The sequence below is a fragment of the Brienomyrus brachyistius genome, chromosome 22, assembly GCF_023856365.1.
Source record: "Brienomyrus brachyistius isolate T26 chromosome 22, BBRACH_0.4, whole genome shotgun sequence".
Classification (NCBI taxonomy): Eukaryota; Metazoa; Chordata; class Actinopteri; order Osteoglossiformes; family Mormyridae; genus Brienomyrus; species Brienomyrus brachyistius.
The window spans coordinates 19,035,221-19,047,511 of record NC_064554.1 but is presented as its reverse complement, the minus strand read 5'-3'; the positions used below and the strand labels follow the sequence as shown (position 1 = coordinate 19,047,511).

General features: G+C 47.7%; 1 protein-coding gene across 6 annotated transcripts in view; it reads right to left on the bottom strand.

Moving 5' to 3' along the window:
• LOC125717840 (caskin-2-like) overlaps positions 1 to 12,291 on the bottom strand; it is a 25,328-nt gene extending 13,037 nt beyond the window's left edge. Inside the window, exons 1-5 of one of the 6 annotated variants that reach the window (XM_048991146.1) lie at positions 11,645 to 12,291; positions 10,302 to 10,914; positions 1,922 to 1,973; positions 289 to 386; positions 13 to 158 (exon numbers count right to left, since the gene is read on the bottom strand). In XM_048991146.1, coding sequence (XP_048847103.1) covers positions 13 to 158; positions 289 to 386; positions 1,922 to 1,973; positions 10,302 to 10,395 — 390 coding nt within the window. In that variant the 5' untranslated portion in view covers positions 10,396 to 10,914; positions 11,645 to 12,291. Of the gene's footprint in view, positions 1 to 12; positions 159 to 288; positions 387 to 1,921; positions 1,974 to 2,262; positions 2,430 to 2,570; positions 2,708 to 10,301; positions 10,915 to 11,644 lie in introns of those variants that run through there. The other 5 variants (XM_048991147.1, XM_048991145.1, XM_048991148.1 and 2 more) reach the window with 5 other exon arrangements.

The window sequence follows — 12,291 nt, the reverse complement described above, 5'->3', positions numbered from 1 at the left end:
AGCAGCACTCACCACCTCATAGTGCCCGTATTGGGCAGCCAAGTGCAAAGGGGTGTGGCCGTCCTGGGAGGGGCCATTGGGGGGGGCGCCGGCCCTCAGCAGCACTTGCACAGGATCCGGCCTGCCTTGCCATGCAGCGTAGTGTAGCGGCCTCATTCCTGCAGGGCACAGCAGAGAGGCAGGATGACAAAGAGGAGTTTGGGCGTGTGAAGCGGATCGCGGCACGTGACAGGGCTCGGTGGGGGGGGGTCTGTATGCATGGGCGTGTCCAGTGAACACGGGTCATACCATTCCGGTCCCTGATGTCCACGACAGCTTGGGCCTCCAGCAAGAGAGAGAGAAGGCTGATGTTGCCCCCCAGGGCTGCGTGATGTAGCGCTGAAAACCTGCATGGTGGGAGGTGGGGGTCAGGTGCTGCCTGTGAGCCCCAGGGCAATCAGCTCCACAAACAAGTATGGGCTCGTCAACCTGGGACATCTATCTTCAAACTATTACTGAGCAGGGATACCAAGGGAACTAATTAAAAAGGCCCCATCTGCAGAGCTACTCTCAGCGTGAGTAATTACCCTGAAGGCTTTGCCTTTTAAAAGCTGGTCTACCAACAGCAGTGGACCAGGGTTAAAGAACAAACTAAATAAAGTAGGAAAATGCCCTGACTCATTCACTGGAATGTTTAAAAAAAACTGGAACAAGACCAATATTTTCAACTAAAACTTTCAACTAAAAAACAAAAATCTTGACGGCCTGCATCCATCTAAATGTGTAGGATATTCCCATATCGTGAGGAATCCCCGCCATGAGGAACCCCTATCGTGAGGAATCCCCAGCATGAGGAACCCCTATCGTGAGGAATCCCCGCCATGAGGAACCCCTATCGTGAGGAATCCCGAGCATGAGGAACCCCTATCGTGAGGAATCCCCGCCATGAGGAACCCCTATCGTGAGGAATCCCCGCGATGAGGAACCCCTATCGTGAGGAATCCCCGCCATGAGGAACCCCTATTGTGAGGAATCCCCGCGATGAGGAACCCCTATCGTGAGGAATCCCCGCGATGAGGAACCCCTATCGTGAGGAATCCCCGCCATGAGGAACCCCTATTGTGAGGAATCCCCGCGATGAGGAACCCCTATCGTGAGGAATCCCCAGCATGAGGAACCCCTATCGTGAGGAACCCCTATTGTGAGGAACCCCTATCGTGAGGAATCCCCGCCATGAGGAACCCCTATCGTGAGGATCCCTATCGTGAGGAACCCCTATCGTGAGGAATCCCGGCCATGAGGAACCCCTATCGTGAGGAATCCCCGCCATGAGGAACCCCTATTGTGAGGAATCCCCAGCGTGAGGAATCCCCAGCGTGAGGAACCCCTATCGTGAGGAATCCCGGCCATGAGGAACCCCTATCGTGAGGAACCCCTATCGTGAGGAATCCCGGCCATGAGGAACCCCTATCGTGAGGAATCCCCGCCATGAGGAACCCCTATCATAAGGAATCCCCAGCGTGAGGAATCCCCGCCGTAAAACAACAACTTCCCACTTAAACAGCCAATCATCAAGGCTTCTAGCATGAAAAGCGTAGAGCACTGCCCTGAGCACCTCATTGTAAATCAGCAGGCTAAATAACAGGACATCCTGCACGGAGAACCTTTCTAGTCCCAAAACGAGCCGAATGTAGATTTGGCAGCAAGCGTATACTAGGTTGGCTGAGCTGTAGCAAGCCCTCGTCTGGCTGAGCAAAACTATGAAGGGCGTGACCCAAACCAGAGCACGCTCCAGCCCACAGCCCTGAGCTCCATCACAGCCTGGCAAGAGGCTAAAGCAGGCGGGGCAGGGCGGGGCAGGGGCAGCCGGGGGCAGCCGGGGGCAGCCGGGGTCCACAGTGCCCCCGTGGTGAGCTGGATTCTGACGATCCGGGAGTCTCACCCGTCACAGTCTTGGTAGTTGACGTTCAGCTTCCTCGTAGAACCCAGCAGCTCTAGAGAAAGAGGGATACAAGGAAAGAACAGTGAAGCCCTGATGATCCTTCTGTTCTTCACCGACAAGCAGCTAAAGGTATGAGGATCCTTAATTCTCTCATTCGCTAATTACTTTATAAATTTGCTAAGCAGTTGCTTTAAAGAAGCATAGAAAATATAATTCTAGACTTTTCCAAGTTTTTCCACATCAGGTAATGATATAAAGAGTATAGCAGCAGATCTCTCCTGGGATGAGGATCCGCCCAGAACCGGGTTCCCGGATCCCTGCGGCTGCCCATGCGGCCCTACAGGAAGCTCTGTGTCACAGTGTGCATCCACCCCTTCTGCAAGATCCACGGCTCTCCAGGGTTCAAAGGTCATAAGTCTGTCATCTCCGGAGAGCTGACTGAAGCTATCCTGTGAAGGTCTGAAATGCACCCCCCCCACCACAGCTCAAAGCAGGAAAGGATCCCTCCCAAGGCAAAATAAAGCACGAGCCCAGTTTAACTTAGTTACAACCTCCCCCCCCCCATACAGGGGACTTTATGTCCCCTCAGTCCACTGTGGAAGACACACTGAGGCACAGAGACACAGAGAAACACACAAATCCGCCTCACACAGATCGATGAAACTGGACCAGGGATGACTGTCGTACTGTGTCATTTCAGTGATGATACCATGGGAACAGGTCACATGATCATAAGTGTATAGTCATATGACATAAGTGGTATGATGAGTCAAATCTTGGATGAGGATAAGAAGTTCCTAACGAAGGCCAGGAGGATGACAAAAACAAGCAAAAATAAAAGATAAGCCAAGGTCATATTCTTGGTAACTTCAGCAGCAGCAGCAGTGGCTGTGCTGGAACTGGCCGACCAGTCACAGAAAGCCCCCCCAAGCATTTGTAGAATCAGCATCAACGTCTTGCTGCCCGATGGAGAGGGGTCTGTTTTCTGCCTCCCCTTCCCTAAGCGGAATCGGTGGCCGGTGATAAATCTCTCAGCAACTGGTGCAGCTCTCCCTCGCCGGGCACTTGCTCGGAGCTATTTCTGACGCGGCTTACTGAGGCCAGGGCGGCTGTCGTCCATAAATACGGAGAAAACGGCCTTTTTAAAGCGGGAGCTGGGATTAACATGGCACAGCCTCTTAGCCACAAGAACGCAGGCTGAAGGCAAGGCTTCACTGGAAGCCGGCAGTACAGAACAGCCTCCCACGGACTGCCCGCCTGTCCGTGCTCGCGGTCATCGGCCCGGTCCGGTCCGGGGAAACCAGAGCAGCCGGCCGAAACTGAACCCGGTGGGAAAAAAATAAACCTGAAGCTAAGATTAGCCAGTGACTGTATGTATCTAACCATGCAATTATGTATCCCGACTGCAACAGTAAAAGCGACGCTACAGAAAACGCCTCAATGCCTTGGTAAGACACCAAAACCCCCAATGCTGTCACTCAGCCTCCAGCCTCAAGGTGGCGATCAAACCCCCTCCAAAGGGGAACTCTGGGTGCGGTCTTCCCACATGAGCCAATAAAATGAGAGGAGACACAAACACATAATTTTGCACATACTAGCTCGTCGTATATTCAGTTTTCGCCAGGACTTTATTTCGTGCCAGAGCCTCGCTCCACCACCTCAAATGCTACAAACGTAAAATTTGAGTTAAACTTTGGAATAAATATAAATTAAACCAAAAATACATATTTATAAAATCAGTTGTGTTATATGATTTTTTAACACACATCCACCTAAATCTGTATGTTTCACTTATCTGACTTTTAAAGTGAAAGACGAAAAAAAGGCAGAAAAATCCACATTTTTGCCACTAAAACAGATGAGGTCATTTTATGGAGTATTAAACTCATCTAATAGGATATGTTTGTCTTACGGTTTGATGTAATTAAGTATATAGAAAATATCGCATTATTGCATGTTTAAGTAATTTATGGTGCATTATCGTTATAAAGACTGATTTTGCATGTGTGATGTCATTCAAAGTGACCATGCTCTCCCTCCATGTATGACAGTGATCACAGTAGATCTCTCTGCTCCTCAGCATCCCCATCCGTCACCAAAGATGAAACAGATGTCCCGGGTGGACTGAACTTCGGTGTAACTCATGACACCACACAGAAGGCACTCTGCGTCTGCTTGGGGCCTCCGCTGACTGCATTGATACTGTATCACTTTGCCCAACAGCACGATGACAGGGTGGGACCCCAGCATGTTCTAAGCAGGCTGGCTGGTAAATGAAAGTCTTCAGATAAGTCACTGCGGTGCCAAAACACTCAACAAGTAGACGTGCTCTGTGGACTTTTAAAGCACTGAAAAAGTGTGATGTGGTTTTCAGTGGTTACTGCAGGACACCAGAGGCATATCTGAAAGTTAAACAATAACAGGATGGGACAGAATAAAGACTTACAGCTTTCTTGGGCCCATCCATGTTTACATAGACTCACAGCATCATCGTGGCTCTGGTCTGCTGCGTAGGGAAAATTTCCTGGCAGAGTCACTGATAAGGTCTGACATGTTTGCTAAAGCAAAGGCTATGTTCAGATTTGCACTTAAGTGCCTTTTGGTTTGACACACTGCCGCCCCTGCGTTTGCCGGGGTTTCGAGACACAAATCTGCTTCTTCTCGACCACATCCGCAGCGGAGAAGTTACGAGGGGACTGCAGAGGCCAAAAGCGGTGACGTATATCCAAAACGATCTGCTGAAGGTGAGCAGTTACGTCAAGGGCGTCTTGAATCTTGATTGTCATCTAAGTGCACTCAGGCCAATGGGAACACATGTACACGCCAGTGAGAATCGACATTGTCAGCGTGAGCCACGTCCCACATCAGTGCTCGGCAGGAAGTAGTGTTGGCCAAATTAAGCTTCTTTCTGAATTTTTTAGCCCCACTGGATGGGACTCTTGCTTTGCTTTGTGGCATGCATTGAGCCCTTTTCTGAATAGAGAGCACCATCTAGTGGTGTCAGAAAATACAGCAAACGGTTCATGAAGCTTCATTTGGCCATCACTAGCCGGAAGACCACTGTGAAACTGCATTTGGTGAAAGTTCCCATAGCAGAGTACAATGGGGAGATTCATTCAGGCTCCATCAACAAGCAAGGGAGAAATGCCAGATCTGTCCTACAAAGGCCTCCAAGTTCCCAGATCTGTCCTACAAAGGCCTCCAATCTTTGTTCCCATCCTGCAGTTCTCGCCTAAGGGGGTCCTCTGTAAATCAGAGCGCCTCTCATAACAACTGAGCGCCTTTGTCACACGAGGACACAGGAGGACATGGGGTCTGGCTTCTGCCAATGGATGTCAGCTACATCATCAATAACAGAGGATGGAAGCATGTGATCACAGCGTATGAAGCGTTACCCTCCCCAGGCTGTACATGCCCAAAATGATCCCTCCTTCCACTTTAAAGGCACCATGCAAGCATTTTAACAGTCCTGTGATTTTCCCAAAATCAATCAGACAAGTACATGAGGCAGAAACGAAAGCAGAGGAAACGGATTCACATCACCGGCTGGACAAACAACCATAAATTATAAAGTCAATCAATCAAGGACAGATTAACCTACTACGAAAAGTTATAACCTAAGGCATTGTTTTGACAGCTTGAGGATTGGCACTGTATTACCTAAATTCCCAACACATGTCAATAACGTAGTGGGGGGGCTATAAGGAGTCAGAAAGGGACCTAGAAATGGGCGAGGGACACTATAAGCTGACAGACAGGGACGTGAGACATTCTGGGGGCAGGACATTCCGACATACCATCCGCGCCTTATTCCTGCGCCCCTTTCTGGCACTCACTCAGTGCTGTCAGTATTCACATGTCAAACATACTACAGACCTGTCCCCCTTAACTGTTTTATGTAAAAAACATTTTCCTTGGCACCAAAAGCAATGGAAATATGCAGAGGCTGAAATTATACATTTGCAGAAGCCCACTACTGAACTAATACAACTATAATCCGATGGAAGAACAGCAAGACAAACCAGTAAAGAAAAAAAATACATATATGGTTGGTAATACAGCAACTTCAATGGATCCCATTTATGCATCCCTGCTAGAACAGCGGCTGCTGAACATCAAGCAGGAATCACTGAATTGAAATGTAAAGGACAACACAAAGGTTCCCAAACCCCCACAGCCCCCCCCCCCGAAACTGACTTGCGGCCAGCACAAAGAAAAGAGGAACCAATGGATGCCTCAGCCAAACCAAAATTAAAAAGGGGTAATTTTCCCAACCACATCCTATTTTGACTAAACGACATAACTAGTAAAAGAATCAGATAGACTTTAAAGGGAAACATGTGTTCCCAGGAGGAATGGGCCGTTCCTCATCAGTCAGTTAACGAGAAAAAAGCACACAGCCACCCCTGGCCAATCAGCTGACATTATGCAAATTCAAAGTTAATATTTCATCCATGAAGAGCGAACGGCATTTCCTGCTTAGCTGTCATGTGGTTTTATTTATCACTCCTATCACTGAGGGTTTCACAAAAAGGGTTCAAAAAATGCCCGGCAGCCCGAGGCGCAAATGACACGTGAACTCAGACGCCGGCAGACCGTCTCCAGTGTGTCGGTTTGGCCCCAGGACAGCAGGAGGTTGCATACAGTTAGGTTCACGCGAGAGGAGCCGTGGTTTGTGGCTGAGGAATGCTTTTGGTTAGGAGAGGGGCGCGCATTACAAAGAGCACCCTGAAAACCACTGACTCGCTTGAGTGCCCCCCTCCCCAAACCCCCCTGAGCATTCTTTGGGGGGGGGGGGCACTCAAATTATTATCAAAAATTATGATTACCACCACAACCCACCAAGAGCATGAAGAATATTGAAAGAATGGATTTGTTAGGTGGAAGTGATCAGAAGGTCGCAGGTTCGAATCCTGGGGTCGCCAGCGTGATTCACTGTGATTAACCCTAACCCTAACCCTTGAGCGAGGCCTTTAATCTTCGTGTCCCCCACATTTCTGTCTCAGCTGTACGTTGCTTTGGATAAAAGCGTCCAATACATAAACAAACGTAATAAGTCAGAACCGGGGCAGCACAATGGCTCAGTGGCTAATGCTGTCTCTGCTTTCCTTTCACAGTCTAAAGACATGTGACAGACTAACCAGCAGCAGTGTTTCCTCAACTGGGTCCTCGGGGAGCCCAGGACAGCCCATGTTTTGGGGACTGTGTGGCAGGGAGCTGGGATAGAGTGAAAACATGAACCATCTGGGAGTCCCTGAGGACAGCGTTGGGAAAAACTGTCCCACAGCAGGTGCCCTGTGAAGGTCTGGCATTCCGTCCAGGGTGCAACTCAGTCCTGTGCTGCTTGGAATCCAAGTCACCTCTGACCCTGAATGGGATAAGTTCAAAGGTCAAAGGAGGTCAAAAGATGAGGCCACCAGCCAAGAAGGCATAAACTGGTACCAGTAATATGAAAAGTATGAAGGTCAAACCACTAATGTCAAGCGAGAGGAGAAACAAGCAAACATGAATAAGTGAGCACATGATGAGCACCAAATATCCCTGAGGACAGAAGTGGCTGTTGGTCTTTAGGACACACCCTCTTTAACCACATGACTTATCTGCTGGCAGCCAAAGCACATGTAACAACTTCTGTCAAAACCACGAAGCTCCTCAGTCCACCGCCTTATAAGAAACCCACAGGCCCAGATAAGCAGCTACGCAGAGCGTGTGAGTGGCAGGAATCCCAGCCAATCTCTCTTTGACGTTTCCAGTTCGACCTCTGGCTGTCAGATCTTCCACAAATCAGCCGTGTCACAGACACAGACAGTAGATCGCCGAGACAGATCCCCTCTTCAGTTCGTATCCAAAGGAGAGGAATCGCCACAGACCCCCTCATAGTCTCAATTCAAATTCCACAAATCAGCAAACCAAAGAAAATGTGCTGAAAATCATCCCCTCAACCACTTACTGTTAGAAAACTGAAAAAACTCAAGGAACACGGTCTCATTGTTCTCAAGGCCCAAACATCTAAAACAAGTCTGTAACTGTCCTTTCATCTGCATGCAGGTGCCTCTGGCGGAGATTTCATTCAGGCCAGCCCTGCCAGGCCATCAGAATCTCGCCTTTTTTATTGTTTGATCACCACAACTTGGCAGCAACGCAAAGGAGGAGAACATTAAAGGACGGGAACAAATCAGGAGAGGAGCGTAAGGTTCAGGCAGAGTTCACTCATTCTCCTAAACCAGGGGGGTCCGGAGAGGTTCTTCATTTCTGGGCATTTTCAGGAGACGTCTCTTTGTTTAGGGTCAAACACTAAACATAGTAACTTGACTCTCAGGTAGAATTTAGAGCCAGAGCACTTCCCCTTTGACAATAAGCGACCTAACATCACAGTGAGGTCACGCCAGGTATGAGGGGTCAACTACGAGCCACTGGTCCTTCTCATTATTCTTTAAGAACATCTTGTTTACTTCTGAATACAAGGATTATACATTGCTTATACAACTATCACTTAATTGCATTCCATCCAAATGCTGCAAATTATTCATCTTCAGAAAATAACCCAATTTATTTATGTCATTACGACGGCCGAGAGTAAATTTTGCTGTACTGGTGTTAAACCACTGCGAAAAAAGACAAATAAAAACCCTTTACCCCAGTAATGATGATTCTATGCCATCCCAATCTAGGAAAAATGACATTTAACCCCCAAATTCCATCATCACCTCTAAGAGTTTCCAATGCGCTTTCAAACGTTACGTCCATCCCAGAGAAAATCGGTGGGTACATTGCCAGGGCGTTTCCATACCGCCCACGGGAACACAGGCCCCCTGAGAATTTAAACGCCTCCCGTTGGTACGTGACATGAGGAACTCTTTGATGGTTCCTGAGTCTGACGGCACAGTTTAGGGTACAGCAGGAACTAAATGTCGTGCAAAGTGAGACCCTGAAACACGAAACCCGAAATTTATGCAAGTCCGTTTAGACCGCGGTAGCCAAAGACTTAATGTCAATAATAGCTTTTGGGTTTCACAGAAGACTATGTGATTAATCACATTCTACTAGTCAAGAAGTATTACGCGTTTCATTGACCTCCAAAAACAACAACCCAAAAAAATCTGAACCGTAGTCGAGGAATTTTAGAAGCATCAGTGAAATGAAAAAAGAGCAAAATTCCCTCGTTTGCTTTATCTCGTTCATCGAAGGTTTAACAAAAAGGGGATTAAAAGGTGCGTTTGATATATTAACACATATTTGACCCTTAAATAAAGTTTGAAATTGAGCTGTGTGCTAAAGAATAATCGTGGTTAGTGTGTATGTGAGTGTGAGTGTGAGTGTTAAACCAATAGCTCTGCATCACAATCAGGAAGACACATCAATGCTGGCCAGACCTACAGATTTTGCCAATATCTATAATGGTGGGGTGTATGTGAAATGGCAGAGGGACACAGATTTGGGTATGGACTGTAGACACGTCCCCACCAATATTGTGGGAGTACCCAGTGCGTATGGGGTCGGGGGGGGGGGGTCAGAGCTGATTCGGTCCCGACCTACATTTAACCCAAGCCTATGCCCTTCAAATGGCATCTATTCCAAGCCCGCCCACCACAAAGGCATCCATCCTTTCCAAGCCCCGCCCCTTGAAAGGCATCCATCCTATCCAAGCCCCGCCCCTTGAAAGGCATCCATCCTATCCAAGCCCCGCCCCTTGAAAGGCATCCATCCTATCCAAGCCCCGCCCCATGAAAGGCATCCATCCTATCCAAGCCCCGCCTCCTGAAAGGCATCCATCCTACATCCCGGCTGCCCACTATCTGACATCTCCTGTGACACATAGAGGAACCGGGGAGTCTATAGTGAGGGCACATTTAACACATAAGATGTCAAAAAGGGATGGATATTTTTGGGGAGGGGCATGTTTGTGTGGATGTTACATTAGAGGGGCTTGATGACTGACCCCAAATTAAGACACTTGCCCCCCTTCCCCCACAGAATCTGTCGAGGATTACATGAAAAATAGGAGTCAGCACAAGCTAGCAGGGCGAGAGCTAATCCGACAGGGAAGTGGATTGTCTGCAGATTTCTGTCTGCCAGGCGCAAGGCTTTGTAACCAATGATCCGGTATCGATGTAACAGTGCGGATGTGAATCAGGGTAACAAGGTAACAGGGTAACAGCAGCTAAAGAACCAGCCAACCAAGTTCCGCCCTGGATCAGCTGCTCCACCTCTAGGGCAGTGTTTGCCAATCCGGTCCCTGGGGAACCGCAGTCGGTCCACATTTTGCTTTGCCGAGGACATGATAAGGAAACACTGCTAGAGTCTCATTACTGCAAACACATGCAGGATCCAGTGAAGAAAACGAGATGCCAGGAAGCGTCAAAGAGTGAAAGGCACTCACTGCTGCGCCCGGCCTTCTGCCTGGCCAGAAGCCTCTGCGTCGATGGCACGTCTCCTTTCTTCACCGCCTGCAGGAGGTCCTGCTCTCTGCCCATGGCTCACGTGCTGAAGGTCAGCAAGCCACCAACTCAGGCCTCCACAAAGCACACATGAAACCCAGCTGGACCTGGCCCAAGCTGTCAGTCAAGAGCTTCCTGGAAACTTCTTCAGATGAAGGGGAAAACAGCAACAAGGATTCATTTTATGCTCACATAATGTACAAGAACGCAGAGGGAAAGGTTTCGGCAGCCATGATTGATTTCGAAAGGTAGAGCAAGAGTTTCAAAGGCGTCCAGTAGCAGTGTGCTTCAATCCGCAAAGCTTTTTAAAACTCTGTCATGAACCCTGTGAGAAATCTGCCGTGAGGGTATCATCACTGCCATGTTTTCCCTGCTTCTGGACTTCCTTGGTAGATCTGATCCATCATGAGGAAACAGACCGACAGCTGGCCTTGGATGTCGTGTCCTTGGCAGGTTTCGCTGAGTCGCAACCATCAGAGTGCGGCTTGCAGATCTGTCAAATTAAGGCTGAGCTAGCAGTGATCGTATTGTACCGAAGTGATGGTGACACAGAGTCTGAAAACAAAGTAAGGCAAAAAATAAATAAAATTCACTAGAACCCCAGTTCTACGGTACAATCTATGACAAATTTATGGGTAAATTTTCCCCCAAATTTTCTACATGTGATCCATAATTCACTAAAAACTGCAGCAATCGGTAAAATGCAGGGTGACGTTGACACCCCTATAAAGCATATTTTATATAAGGTTTAATCTACAAACTATTTAAATCTGTTACCGAAACCAACGTGACTAGCCTAAATCAGCCAGCAACTAAGTTTGAAACACGGGCGTTTTCTTCGGAAATGTATGCACACGATTTAGAGTTTAGTTAACTTGGTTGCATGTCAGCTCATTTCTAAAATTATCCAGGAAAAAACTATGAAAAGAAAGGATTTGGATTGGTGTCTCCGTGCAGTGTGTTTGGTTACAGCAGGCGTGACAGACTACACTGCGTTATAATTACCGGATAAGTTGTACTTAAAAAAAGTTATTTGGAAGAATTTCTGTGAAACTCAGTTTCACAGTTTCTGAATTACCACACATCATGCTACATTACCCTGTTAAACTTCTTATAAAACATTGGTTTTTTTTTACAAGGCTTCCCTAGTTAGGCTTTGTATATCTGTAAAGTAATATATATATATATATATACACACACACACACACACACACACACACACACACACACACACATATATCCTTGCTGCAATCTGTTGTCCATTAAACCCACTAGAGAGGCTCACCTTGGTACGCGGTCGAGCAGCGCATCTCCAGGTACGGTAACTGGTTTATGTGGGTGTCCGCAACTTCCAAGGATGCAGTCCTCGGGTCTCCAGCTGGGTTCCAAGCCCGCTTTGCCGTGATCACTAACTGCTGATTCGCACCGCGAACTAGTCGAATGTTAATGGGTTTTCAGCCCTCGATGCGAGCCGACCGGGTTAAAATATAAAGCGTTCAGCGTGTTTCCTTACTGACTAAACCCAAAAACTCCGCTTGCCATCTTTCCAAACCCAACTGCGATTTCGTACCATCGGTCCCTCCCACTTTCCCGTAGTCTGCCTGCACGTTTCCATTTTTAAATCCCCGCAAGATTGGTGTATATGCATTTTGCTTAGTTATGCAAGTTAGTCGAATCGCTGGTTAGGTCATTACTACTTTAACATTACTATACTTATATAAAATCGTGCAAAGAATTTCATGAATTCCTTCATTAAAAATATGAAAGAATGAGAAGAATTTTTCGCTCGAAAGAATAAAACATCCCAGAATTGTGTTTGCCGGGCGCTCTTTAATGTGGTTTTTTTCCACTTTAAACTCCCCCTGCACCATTTTGAGCCATGTGATATTCACTTCAGTAAAACTCAATTTCCTCTTGATGAAAAAAAGCGAG